Genomic DNA, 14,558 nt, shown 5'->3' with positions numbered 1-14,558 from the left:
CAAAGCTAAACTCCAAATATAACTGGTCCCACACACACTAAAACTTAATTCCTACGTTTATATGCAGCCCCAGTCGTTTATTTTGTGAGCCACTCCATTTGATTTACTCCCATTTTCTATACATTTATTTAATAAAATGGTGGTCTAATTAAACCCTCCTTCATATCTATCGACATAGTATAAGGTATATTAATAAATAAAGGAATGAGAGAAAGAGTACCTCATATATATTGTCGAATTTTAAATTAATACGCTTGTATCACTGAACTTTAGATCATATCTTCAATTATAGTGTTGGACTATTAACTCGAGACCAATATGATGACATGGACAACAGTTTTGTCAATGTGACAACATGGCTAAAAACGACGCTGTTTTAGTGTAGTTGTATTGATCCCCAAAATGACGTAGTTTTGGAGGATTATATAAATATTTTTAGTTGTGTATCAGTTTTGTCAGCAAACTCTAAAATGTTTCAATTTTAGCCACTAAACTTCAAAGGTTGTTGCTGGCGATCAATCGTTGCCTATCAACGTTTTCTATTTGCATGAACGGTACTAAAATATTCGTATTTCACTTATTTTTTTCTCATATTTTTTTTCATGAAACTCGCTCAAAATTGATGAAAAATCAATTAATGGTCCGACGTGTTAATACTTTGATCTCCTTTAATGGTTATCCGATAAGAATAGTTATGAGATATGTTATTCATTTCCTTAAAATAATGTGTCTCACTATTTAGTTTTTCAAACAAACACGCCAAAATTCTTCAAATTCAAGAAAGCTCCCAAACCCCTAAACCCCTAAAATAGTGGATTTTTAAATTTAATTTCGTTAATTTTAAAGAGGTTTTGATAAAATCAAAATTGACAAAGTGATAGATAATGATAAGAAGAGTTCATTAGTATCTAGGGTGGTCGTAAAATACACTATAAAGTGATGGTTTCCAACTACGACTAAAAATAAATTTAAAAATTTTATCTTTAATGGCTTCTTAATATAAAAATAATTTACACTAATATAAAACTTTTTAATATAAAAATCACAATAATGGAGATTTTATTTATTTATTGCAGCAGCCAAATTTCTGGTGAAATCCTGAAAGAAAACTCACCAAATTAGGTATAAATAAAATATTTTCATTTTTTTCACTTAACTCAATAAAATATATATTATAGCCTTTTCATTAACAATCTCCCTCGTTTAGTCCACCTGGGTGTTCTCTCTTCTCCTCTTTCTCCCCAAATTTTCTCTGCTTTTTTCCAGACTTTCCACAAATGTATCAGTTCATCAATTTCTGAAACAATACAAGGTTTTTTCATTACATAACTTTGCATTTTTTGATTCTTGTCAAGATCCAACCAAATCTTTTTGTCGCCATTGTTTGTTTGTTTTGTTTTCATGGATCTTGTAAGTAAAAGCTACGCCAACACAATCCGAGTCTCGCAACAAGCACTTTCGCCGATCACAACACCGGGGAACTCAATCTTGGGCTCCCATTCACGTTCATCTGGCACGAGTTTCCCCATTATAGCAATCGCCGTCATCGGCATTTTAGCCACTGGTTTCTTGTTAGTCAGCTACTACATCTTCGTCATCAAATGCTGCCTCAACTGGCACCGTATCGATCTCCTGAGGCGATTTTCGCTGTCTCGAAGACAACCTGAAGACACTTTAACGTCTTACTCTCCGGCAGTCGAACATGGAGGACTCGACGAATCTGTCATAAGATCAATCCCAATATTCCAATTCAAGAACAATGGTGAAAAAGGAAGCTCTTGTGAATGCGCTGTTTGTTTGAATGAGTTCAAAGAAGACGAGAAGCTGAGAAGAATACCTAATTGCAGCCATGTTTTCCACATTGATTGCATCGATGTCTGGCTCCAAAGCAATGCAAATTGTCCACTGTGCAGGGAGAGTATTTCAAGCAACACCATCAATGGTGGGCCGAGCTCAACTCAACAAGATCCAAGATCTACCATTAATGGTGATGAAGATTATGTAGTAATTGAATTAGGCCATAGTTCCATTGATGAGTTGTCCACCAGGTCTAGTGCTTCAGTAAGTCCACCAATGAAGAAACAAGGAAGAAAACTACACAAAGGGACAAGCATGGGGGATGAATGGATTGACACAAGAGACAAGAACAAAGAGTTTGCAGCGATTCAGCCAATTAGGAGGTCAATTTCAATGGATTCATCTGCTGATCGACAGCTGTATTTAGCAGTTCAAGAAGCCATGAGACAGAACAGGCAAGTCGATGAGGTTAGCCCCATTGAAGGTTTCAGCAGCAGAGTTGTGAGAAGATCTTTCTTCTCTTTTGGTCATGGCAGAGGGTCAAAAAATGCAGTTTTACCTGTATATTTGGAGCCATAAAAATTAACCTTAGGGTTCAAACATTGGCATAATTACAAAATTAGTCCCAATGCTTCTCTAAATAGTCATTTTAGCCCCTATTCACTTTTTAGTATTTTAGTCCCAATGTTTTAATTTTTTGTCAAAACAATCACTGTTAGATGAAAATCGTTGATTGACTAACGGTTAATGTATGTTATTGACTTGATATTTCCACGTGCGTTTAATTGCTAACATGACATATGTCACATTACCTAACATGTGCTATTTCACTCAAAGTACATATTTCGTTTGTTATCTAACAATTTTCATCAAACAAGTATAATTTTAATTAAAAATTAAAAAAATTGATATTAAAATACTTAAAAAATATAGAGAGAGATTAAAGCGATCGTTGGGATAAATATATCCAAACATTGAAGACTAATTCTATCATTATGCTTAAAAAATTAAATAATTTTATTAGGGGCAGGTCCAGTGTGTGCTCAAATGAATCACACCCATGATTATGGACATCATATTTCATTGCCTAAAAAACCAATTCTATCTTTTGGAATCCCAAAGAATATTTAATTATTAAAAAACAACTCATTAATTACATTTCTATGTTCATTTATCATCACGTTAATCAACATAATTAGACAGTGATTAACAATTTGCCTTCTGCTTTTGTTAATAAATATATATTTTTGGTTGATTGGATACATGATCCGTCTCATATTTGCTTTGAGATAAGAGACAGACTTCAAAAAAAAAAAAGAGGAGAGAGGGCCCATGTCATTGACTTAGGTGGGAAAGAGAAGTCTTCTTTTCAATAGAGAAAATAATATTAGGGTTTGGTTTTTGGTTGGTAATGGTCCTATTCCTTCTCCAACTACATTAAATTTTCCAGCCTGTAAAAACCACAAATTTAGCATTCAACAACTAATACCAAATGATATATATAGGATCAAATGTTGATCTCAATCCGAGAGAGATTTCAATTCAATTCCATAGGATTAGTTTTTTTATATGTCAAACTCATTTTTAGGGTGAAAAATATCTTACTTCACTTAAAAAATAATAGTTGAATAGTTGACCTCAATTAAAATAATAGTTGACATTTATATATTTAAAGATAATTATTACAATATAATCTCTTTGTATTTTTTCACTTAGATCCTTATTTTATCTAATAAAAAAAGTCATATATATATATATATATATATATATGTGTGTGTGTGTGTGTTTGTTTGCATGTGTGCGTGTCGGATTAGATCAGGCCGATTGTATGTGTGTGTTTTTGTTTGCGCGCGTGTCGGATTGGGTTAGGTCGATTGTGTGTGTGTTTGTTTGAGCGCACGCGTCGGATCGGGTCAGACCGATGTGGTTTTTTCCCCAGAAAATAGGATTGAATTTCTAGTCAGGTAAAATTTCCCTAAACCTGAGTCAGATTAACTGATCGAGAGGTAGATAAATATTATACTCGAATAGAGTTCAAATGGGTTAAAAATCTGATTTGACCCATTAATATCTCTAATGATCACATCATAAAAGCTCATTTCAGTAAAAAAAATTACAAAAACAAATTGGTAAATTACATATTTAGTATTTAAACTATTAATTTTATTTCATTCTAGTACTTGAACTTTCATTTATTTCAAAACCATACCTAACGTTTACTTTTTATTTCGTTTTGGTACCTCGTCGTTAAAAACTTAGAGGACATGTTACAACATGACACTTTTTTATGGGTAAATTATATCATTTATCACTCAACTATCTTCTCACTATTATTTTGATCACTAAAGTTTAATTTTTTAATTTAATTACATAACTTTCAAATTACTCCTAATTTAATCACTCTAACTTTCAATTTTATTTTTTTATTCTAATAATATATTAATAAAATGATAATAAAAATTATCATATTACAAAAATTATTAATAAGATAAATTAGAGTGATTAAAACATGAGCAATTTGAAAGTTGAGTAGTTAAATTCAAAAAATTTAAACTTTAGTAACCAAAATAGGAGTGAGAAGATAATTAAGTGATGAATGATATAATTTGCCCATAAGAATGCCATGTGTAGCAATTTCATTAAGTTTTTTACGACGAGATACTAAAATGAAATAAAAAGTAAACGTTATGGGAAAAACTTGACCAAAGTTGCCAAGTTCAAGGGGTGATATGTGTTTTAAGCCAAATACAAAAATATGCATATTTTTTTTTCTGCAACTGGAACAAGATTTATTAACTCTGTAGAAAAAAACAGACGCTATGTATATGTTTGCATGAAAGGATATCTTTGGGTCATTTTGAATCTTCATCATTTAGGTTTCTATATATTTATATATTAATGTATAGTCAGGATGGATCAAGGGAGGGTGGATCAAACATATTTTTTTTTGTATTTTTATTGATAATATGTTTTTACTCCTAAAATTTTATAAGTTCTTCCCCATGCATCGTCTTCAAATATAAAATCCTGCGTAGTCCTTGTGTATATAGCTATGGTTGTCCCAGTCCCTGCCATTTATTTTGCTTGGCTGATATGCAAACATTCTCTTAGAAGATTGATTTTCATATTCTGAAATTCAACCATTGGTTAGTGGACAGCTGCAATCAGCAGTTTGTAGAAATGGTTCTATGAAACCTGACATTAGTGGTAGCTTTTTCTTCACAATGCTGAACTTGGAAGCCTGGAATTTTCCTATCTGAATAGAATAATCAGAGGCTGAATTAAAATTTAAAGGAGATTCTCATATTTTAAATTACCAAAAGTGCAGGTGAGCTGAAGTTGAGCTGGATGAAGCAGGCTGGAATTTAGAACATTAATTTACAGATCATGTATTTAAAACTATCTAAGGTCATCATATTCTTCCATTTTTATAATATCTGGGATTTTTCTTGTAATCAAATTATATATGCTGGCCTTCATGGCATAGGAGAATAACAAACAAGTGGACTCTTCAGTATCTGCTTCAATTCGAAAGTCTTACGAGTCGAAGCAAACATGTAAATGCTGAAATGGGATGTTGCATACAACATTACCTGCCGATATAAAGCTTTTCGCCGAGGACGAAGTACCCGAGAAGTGCCACGAGTAGTGTCGAAAGGGGATTGAACATGGTCACGAACACTGGCCCTTTCTCCTCGGTGAACCACAGTTGAATGTAGTTTATTAAACCGGAGCAAACCACTCCCTGTCACGGATGATTCGTGTTTACAAAATTTACATCGGAAAAAACTGATTACTGTTGATTAATACCCTTCTTACAGCATATATAGTAGCCCAGAAATGGATATTGAATCCAATTTTCCAAGCAGCCGGTTCATGATTCACAATGACGGTGAAAACCGCCGATTGTGCTGCTCCGACAAGGCTCATACACGTCGTTAACGACAGCAGTGCCGGATATCGTTTCAGTGTAAATGCCTTCAAAATTTTAGACATCATAAGTATATTTTATCCATTTATGATCTGCAATTTTAGAAGTTATTTTTACCTGCATGATGTACAATATAGACCAAGTTAAGCAGCTGCAAACAATAAGGATCGAACCCTTCAACCAATTCTCATGAATGGGGTATTTGCCTTGGATATGGACCAGAGTTGGCCCCAGGGATTTTATTGCAGGGCCTTTGTACAATGTCATCGTCGTTACACCGATCAACGAGACAAAGGTTCCGACAACTTTGGCTATTCTTCGTGGACTCCGAGATTAACGACCTCCAATCTGCATCAAAGTCGAATCCTGGATGATGAGCTGATGATGATTATAATCATTGAAGCTTTGCTAATTTATCGACTAAATTTTGGTCGCTAACCGGAATAGAACTGCAATTATGAATGTCAAAGAAGCTATGGTGTTCACCAGGGCTGCAAGGAAAGTTGGTGAAGTGTACCTCAAGCTAACGAAATACATGTTGAGGGTCAACCTCACCCTGTTGGAATCGAACAAACAAAAGCCTAATCAAACACGAGTGTCGGATATAAATACTTCAAGAAAAATAAAGAGTTGGAGAATTACGTACCCCAGGATGGAGAGAACAAATATCTCTAGAAAAAGGGCAAAAGTAAGCATTGGCCTCTTTTTTCTGCACCAAAGAAAAGAAACAGAAAAAACATGTCAGCATAGAACTCGAATATTCCGAACAGTTCCATAGCAGATTTGCGAAATATCAACCGACCTTTCGAGAAAATAGGCGAAAGGGAACATGACGATGCCGGCGACGATATGTCGGTACGTAACGTGGACATGAGGGTTCATACCATGATTAAAGCAGGCATCCGTGAAGATGTAAAGGAAAGTGTAGCCAAACTGGCTAAGCACCATGAGGATATGAGGCTTGAACCTTCGGTAAATGTCGGAGTACGAACCGGATTTTGCCGCCATAACTTCCCCATTTCTTGTTTCACTACTTTTCTCGATTTCGACTTATTCACAAACTGGGAGAGCAAAACCGATTATAAGTACACATAGAAAAAGTGATGGCATTGTTCTTTTAGTCTCCATTACTGTTGCATGTGGTTGTCAGTAAGTATCATGTTCTCGATTAGAAATTCCATCTGAAATTCTGTTGATTCCCCGAGGAAATGTCTCAAAAAAGGGAGAATAATTTCCTCATTCTCCATGAAATTCTTTGGTTCGAATAACCAGGAGAGGGTGATAAAATTACAGAAACTGGAAACAAGAAAAATAAAAAAATAAAAATTAATGGTTCCGGAGCGATTCTGTTGTCAATTTTCTTCATGTTTCAGTCAAGTGATGCTTGATTCTTTGATTCAATTATGCTACCTTATGAATTTGTTGTCAATATCTCTGCTTCAATTTGTGTAGACATGAAAAATCAAACGAATCCTATGTATTCAGGTTCGAGTTGTTACGCAAATTCTGTGATGAGAGTGTCACGAAATTAAATGATAAAAAATATTACGTTTTATACTCTAAAGAAGGTTGCATACTGCTTATAAGAATAGTAAAAATGTAGTAATTATCAGACATATCGATTAAGAAGAGAGAGAACAATAATCGTGATACGTGTAACGTATTCTAAGAATAGTAAACACCTGATCAATCTGGTTGATGATTCCAACTATGATCAACATCGAAATTTCAAGTAGGAATTTTCCATGAAATCAAACAGAAACCAAACCTAGAGCTTGTTAAGTAAGTTGAGTGATCCCAGATAATGGTGTTATATGATCTTATAATCACGAAAACTTATCTAAATTAGATTATGTTTATTGTGTATAAGATACAAATTGCAGAAAAAGGCATGAAACTAACGATACACCTTTTTTAAAAAAAATATTATTATTATTTTCAATATCTAAATCAATTTTATTGTTGACAAGCCTCTCTCTACTCATTCCCCTTTCCTTTCATACATTGCTATAGTGAGTCTAAAATTGCATATATTCTTAGTAGGTTGACACGGCAACAACTTAGGTTGGATTGTCACCATGTTTTGTTTTGTGCCATATTTCCATCTCCGGCTACAAATCCAAGGATGCCCAAACCATTGAAGGTTGCAGAATATGTCTGAAACAGCAATTGCATGTCCTTTTGCACGTCAAAAGATCACACACAGTTGATAAATTGATGGCTTATTATCATTATAAGGAAGTACGTATATGCAGATGAAACTTTTATCTCATCGGTTCAATCGATCATATCATTAATTTTACAAACCGAGATGTTCTGTTTTTGACAACATGAATTGATCGAATAAGACCTTGAATTCGAAATGATTAGTTGTTCGGGTAATACAACTTGCTTGCTTGTGAAGGAGGAACTTCCCATATCTATTTACTTTCCAAATTCACAAATTTGGTGTTTTTATTTACCAAACCAGAAGCAAAAAATTATACCTATAAGGAAATAAAACAATGCTGCTGAGTGTAGTCACAGTATTCACTTTCTTCTTTCTCCTTTTCTATGGATGGCATGTACCAATCAAATTTTCTAAGATGGAAGGTGGAAGAACACCGAGAGAGCCTGTACGATGACCGGTTTAACCGGCTGCGAGTAGCCATAGCATGATTAAGGATGATATCGAAATTGCTACCCAAGCAAAGAACGCCATGGCAACTGACAACTGGTATTTTCGGCATTCTTCTCCAAATCCACAGTTTCCCAAGTCATTGAAGTACAATACGGCAATGCCTGCCGAGGAAGATGCTGCAGCCAAAGACAACAAAGCCGTCACCTGCGTGAAATTCAACAACGGTGAGTTCCGGTTTGGAATAACAAAACCGAGAGGGCTCAAAGGTTTGAAAGGGGCTGACCCAATCTCCGACTACAAAAAGGCAGACTAAAACCGGATTATGGAGGACCTTCTTTTTCACCAACGCGGTTCCATCTAATACCGCAAGTGCTAAGCTCCACACAACTTGCAATCCCATTGAAGCAATAAGGTAGCTGCACAATCAAAGGTTGTATTAAAAACCAAAGCTTCAGATTTCCCAAAGGTTTAGGCATTCACAAAAACATGTCCAATCATCAAAATATCGAAATCGTTATATTCGAAACTAACATTCAAGTCCAAATAACAAATTGTTAACTACTCTACAAACAAATGAGTATAGGAATGGATTACTCAGACATTCAAGTTCTTCGAATATGCAGCAAAAATCGAGATCTTTGATTACAAGGATTAGTAACTCGAACAAAACTTACAGAACTCGTATTCGATACTTACATAAACAATCTAAGCATCCGCTAGCTAATTCGAACTCTTCATTTTTTTCTCAAAATATACATGTTTGACACCTGTACTAAACGTATATTTGGACATATATAACAGAATATGATACTCCAAATTTATATAGCAAAACATAGAAAAAAAATATAGACTCAACTCACTGTTACCATAAACAGCAAGAAATCAGATACTTTCAATCTCACAGATGATATAAATAAGCATATTTTGAAATGCTTTATGATCATTCGGTAATTGGATCTTAATTTATTATTAGGGTAAATTACACAATTAGTCACTAAACTTTAAATATATGTTGATTTTACCATTGAACTTTAAAACTCTTCAACTTTAGTACTGAACTTTATTTTGCGTTTTCTTCCTCATTTCCCTACAAATCGATAGCAAACATTCGCGTTTCACCCTATTTCTTTTTATCAAATTATTTTTTTTACAAAACTCGCTTAAAATAGACGAATATCCATTTAAAGTTTTAAATGCTTCGATTCCTCTGACTGCATTCTGATGAACTAATTTTTTAAGTATTATATGTTGATTTTACCATTGAACTTTAAAACTCTTCAACTTTAGTACTGAACTTTATTTTGCGTTTTCTTCCTCATTTCCCTACAAATCGATAGCAAACATTCGCGTTTCACCCTATTTCTTTTTATCAAATTATTTTTTTTACAAAACTCGCTTAAAATAGACGAATATCCATTTAAAGTTTTAAATGCTTCGATTCCTCTGACTGCATTCTGATGAGACTAATTTTTTAAGTATGTTATTCTTATTCTTGAAATAATGTTTCTCACAATTCGAAATTTTGAATAAACCCTTCAAGCATTAGAAAGCAGTAAAACGCCAAAAATGTTGGATTTTTTTTTTTAAATTTCATGAATTTTAAAAGATTTTGGGAAAAATTTTAATCGATAAAATGGTAGAAGATGATGAGACGAGTTCATCAATATTAAAGATAATCGCAAAAAAGTTGGACAATGACAGTTTCCGTCGGCGATAAAAAATAAGTGAAAACTCTAATTTTGATGAAGAAGGTGAGGAGCTGAATTAAAAGAAATAATTAACTTTCACGTCAACAAATGTCAGCCTCCACATCAATACTAAATTATCATGTCATCCGATTATTAATAGTTAACAGTTGGGTGTTCTAATTGAAACTTACAGTAAAGTCAATTCTAAAATTGAAACATTTTAAAATTTAATGTTCAAATCGATACGCAACTTAAAATGTAATGACTTTATGGTGTCATTTATCCTTATTATCACAGAATCTAAACAAATGTTAATGTTGATAGATTTATCTGCCTAGCTAAAGTTTGCTAAACTAAAGAAATCTCTGCAGCATTCTCAAGCCAAACAACGATCTTGTATTTAACTTTTTCCAAACCACAATATACAAAATTAAAGCAAAGAAGCATAGCCTCAGAAAACAAATTCAGGAAGAAGAATAAAATAGCTAAAGGGGGAAAAATACCAGAAAGCAGTGATAATGAAGAAGCTTGGAGCTGTAACCATGGAAGCAATTGATCCAGCTGCTAGAACACACTGTATAATCCTCAAAAACAGGCTTGTCAACGTCCCTGGAGTTCCAGGAAATTCCCTCATTTTTAAAAAAAAATTATCTCCAAAACCAATGAAAATCATTCACTAAATCCCCATAGCTCGTTAAAAGAAACCTTTTTCAAGAGAAATAAGGAAGACCCAGAGACTGAAATCGTCAGATTAGATGATAAAAATTCCCAGAATTAAGGATTTGCAGAAACCCAGAGAAAAGGCAATAGGAAAACGACGACATAAACAAGCGGAAGAAGAAAATTGAGTTTAAAAAATTGAAAAATAATTCGGCACGGCAGGACCAAGAAAATAATTTTTAAAAAGGAACGGAATTGTTGACAATAATGGTAATACCAGCCAAAAATATTTGTCACTTTCCATTTTCAATTGAAGATTTCAACAGTTTCAATCAACTACCTAACCAGGCCTGAACTAAATTCATTGTTTAGTGGCTAAAAGTTTAAAGCGAACATTTTGGTCCTACTTTGCTTAAATTTGAGATATAAGGTGTGCATTATGAGTCGAAAGGCATAAAGCAATATTTAGTCCCTTAACTTATTAACTTTTTCAATATGGTCTGATTTTTTTTTTTGTTTTATATTAGTCTTTGATAGTTTTTTCTCAACGTAGTCTCTAATTTAAATTTTAGTTATTTTAAATACATGATATTCTGAGATTGTATCATGTTATATTATCGAAAGGATCAAAACTTCAACTCCAAGGACTAAATTGAGATTTGGAAGCTGGCATGAGGTGATCCATTTATCGTGTTTAGTCTTGCTGGTAGTTGTTATGTCTTATAAGTTGCAGGTGTTAGATGTATTTTTCTATGGGCATTGAGTTTGGAGCACTCTTTTTCCTCCATATAAGTGTGGAGAGATTTTTTAACTAGGCTCCTTTCGATGCTTGAAGTTGTATGGTGCAAGTCCATTTTAATCAAATAAGCTGATTTCAAAAAAAAAAGGACTAAGTTGAGAAAATTTGATAAGTTCATGGGCTAATATTGTCTATGGATACAAAATTTAAGAACAAAGTTGAAAATCCATTTTAATCAAATAAGCTGATTTCAAAAAAAAAAAGGACTAAGTTGAGAAAATTTGATAAGTTCATGGGCTAATATTGTCTATGGATACAAAATTTAAGAACAAAGTTGAAAATATTTCCAAATTAAACCACTTAATATTGTTTTATCATTCTTAAAAAAGAACAATGTTGGAAAAATCAGATATATTGTTGAATCGTTGAGATTATCTATTTTAAATCTAACTAGTTGAATTATCAATTTAAAAATAATAAAATCAAATAAATTAAAGATTTGCAATAGTTCACTCAAATTTTGGTTTTATTTCATGTGTTCAAGCGACCGGTCCAGTTCAATTCGATAATGACAATCATGCTAAAAAGCAATATAAGTGCCAAAACTATTATTTGAGTAAAATCATAGTTCAGGATAGTATAGGGACCCTAAAAGAAATTTAACCCTAAATTTATGTGGTATCGTGTGACTCAGTTCTTACGTGTTAAACGCGTCAAAGGGTTTTTTTTTTCAATGACAATCTATTATCTTAATTTTTCTGTTTTATTTATTGAATTCATTGGGTAAACTAAATGGTGTAGGCGTTCAACTTTTAACATGTTTCTGTTTTGGTCTCTTCTAACTTTTAGAGTTTTTAATTTTATCACTAAAGCTTTTAGTTTTGCTCTTTTTTCATCACTCGATCATTAATTGCTTAAAGCGAACACATTGTGTTTTAGGACTTTTTTTTTGAAATTGACATAAACTTTTCACCTTTTATCTTCTTTATGACCGATATCCTTCTTTATAACTATGAGATTATCATTAACCATCGTTTACAGCGTAATTGGTATTAAAACATCTTTCTTTCTCCTCTCTCTTTTCTTCTAAGATGATTCTACTTAAAACCCCCAAAATTAATAAAACTTAAATCCAAGATATATTATTCTTTTTGATCTCCTCATCATTCAAATTTGAAAGAAAATACTCAAACGTTGATGAATGAAAAATAGTTCATGATGATACAATTATATTTTGACACCAAAAATATACATTTTATAGTTTAATCCCTTTAAAGACGTAAAATTTCAAATCCATACAATGATAAAAATGCATTTTGAACCCTCAAAAATTCTAATTCAACATTGATCCCCATAAACTTTTCCCGACTTCTTCCCACTCAATGTATCAACTATATCATAGAAATTTTAATAGATCAACCAACATCTCCATCAGCAAATTTTATGAAAAATTATATGGTGTTCTTTCAAAGCCTAAAGACATGAAGAGGGGAAGTTCCATCAAGGCCATGTTCATAGATGTAGGAAACAAACTCCCTAACTGTTGTCTGTCTATAACGTGGAGGATTGTCATCAGAGAGCAGCTCTTTAATTGGTCCAAAAAACCTTGAAGATGGTAACATACCAGTGGTGAAGAAGGATGCCACTGATACTCTTGGCCCTTCACGGTTTGCCAACACCCTGTGCTCTACGCTTTTGAACTTATCATTTGTTATAAGCTGTAAAAAAAAAGTTAAATCCAATTGCTTCATGTAATTATTATACTAAACCAAATAAAATATGACCAATCTGAACTTAAAAGTTATAAAACAGTTATTGCAATGTTATAATAACTATAAATGTTTGATAAACTTAAAGCCCATTTTGTAATAATTTGATAAAAATCAATGATCATTTTGTAATGCTTTAATAACCATTTTGTAATTTCTAAAAGTACGGCGATCAAACAGTCATTTTAGTATAATATAGTGACCTTGAGTGTACTTAACCCTAAAAAGATCCAATTTGATATTAGTATTTGAGATGGATTGAGCATAGCTTGTATATCATATACCTAAGGCAACTATTAACCAATAATTATTGGTCAAATATTGTTTTTTGTCCTACAATATTCAAATTTATGATTTAGTCCTCATGTTTTAATTTGACAAAATTCTATGTCTCTACTTATATAATTTCATTAATTAGTCATTTACCAAAAATTACATCAGTTAATCTATATCGGTTATAATGTTGACATAATTTTTTTTCCTTTAAAACATTCCTTCTAACTCATCACAATGCTATTGGATTCGTATGTATGGATAGATAATTGGAATAGTGAAAATTAAGAATAGACATAATATTCAGACTTGATGGGTTTTGACTCGATATGATCTTTTGGGATTTTTTTTTTTGAAAATTTGAGTTTGGATCAAGATCATACTTGAGCTTTTCAAGAATAAGATCAACTTTATATTTAGAATAAAAAATCTTCGACTTGAGAATTATCTCTTATATATTTTGATATAATTACAAGAATAAATATATTTCTATATAATATTTTCAATTAACTCTCTATTTTATCGATTAAAAATGAATTTTTTATATATGTGTGTATCGTGTTTGATTTTATCCTAAAAATTGAGTTGAATTTATATTGGATGAAACCTCCCTAAATTCAAATCGAGTCAAATAATAATTGGATAGATATAATATTCAGGTCGAATAAGCTAAAAGCCGATCCAAACTAATTCATGCTCATCCCTAGTTAAAATGATAATTATTTGATCAAACCGGGGGAGAAAACTAGTAGTATAATTAGAAAGTGAGACTTGCCTGAAGAAGATCTCCAATATTGACCACCTAGGCACCAGGGACAGGGGGAACATCGACCCATTGATCTTCATAAAGCACCTGCAGGCCACCAATTTGGTCCTGTAAAAGCACTGTTAGGAAGTCGTTGTTCGAGTGCTTACTGTTACCTACATTTCGGATAATAATGGCTTAGAACTGCAAGTCCCTCTAAGCATCCAATCTCCTCTAGGTACTTTGGCCTCAATCCAAGAGCTTCCGACAACAATTTAAACATACAACTTCCTAATCTCATCAATCTCTTCTTTAGACTTCTCTATAGATAAGTGG

At 32.7% G+C, this 14,558-nt stretch overlaps 2 protein-coding genes and 2 pseudogenes across 3 annotated transcripts; 1 reads left to right on the top strand and 3 right to left on the bottom strand.

Moving 5' to 3' along the window:
• Window positions 1-1,196: 1,196 nt before the first annotated feature.
• On the top strand, window positions 1,197-2,470 carry LOC120218290 (RING-H2 finger protein ATL1-like). Its single transcript, XM_039215273.1, has one exon. It carries the CDS (start codon window positions 1,402-1,404, stop codon window positions 2,374-2,376), a length of 975 nt encoding a protein of 324 aa, XP_039071204.1. The 5' UTR covers window positions 1,197-1,401; the 3' UTR covers window positions 2,377-2,470.
• A 2,897-nt stretch (window positions 2,471-5,367) lies between these two features.
• Window positions 5,368-6,762, bottom strand: LOC120218291 (annotated as a pseudogene).
• A 1,326-nt stretch (window positions 6,763-8,088) lies between these two features.
• Window positions 8,089-10,968, bottom strand: LOC120218292 (CASP-like protein 5B3). Of its 2 annotated transcripts, none has more exons than XM_039215275.1 (3): window positions 10,540-10,957; window positions 8,632-8,764; window positions 8,089-8,552 (listed from the first exon to the last, which is right to left on the bottom strand). In XM_039215275.1, the coding sequence occupies exons 1-3, from the start codon at window positions 10,707-10,709 to the stop codon at window positions 8,358-8,360; spliced, it is 498 nt and encodes a 165-aa protein (XP_039071206.1). In that variant the 5' UTR covers window positions 10,710-10,957; the 3' UTR covers window positions 8,089-8,357. The 2 variants fall into 2 exon arrangements, with proteins under 2 accessions (XP_039071206.1, XP_039071207.1); XM_039215276.1 differs by having other exon boundaries at window positions 8,382-8,524; window positions 10,540-10,968.
• A 1,888-nt stretch (window positions 10,969-12,856) lies between these two features.
• Window positions 12,857-14,523, bottom strand: LOC120218293 (annotated as a pseudogene).
• Window positions 14,524-14,558: the final 35 nt, after the last annotated feature.

The sequence above is a fragment of the Hibiscus syriacus genome, unplaced genomic scaffold (genome assembly GCF_006381635.1).
Source record: "Hibiscus syriacus cultivar Baekdansim isolate YM2019G1 unplaced genomic scaffold, ASM638163v2 tig00110195_pilon, whole genome shotgun sequence".
Lineage (NCBI taxonomy): Eukaryota > Viridiplantae > Streptophyta > Magnoliopsida > Malvales > Malvaceae > Hibiscus > Hibiscus syriacus.
The sequence above is the reverse complement of the archived record's forward strand: the minus strand, read 5'-3'. Positions and strand labels throughout refer to the sequence as shown.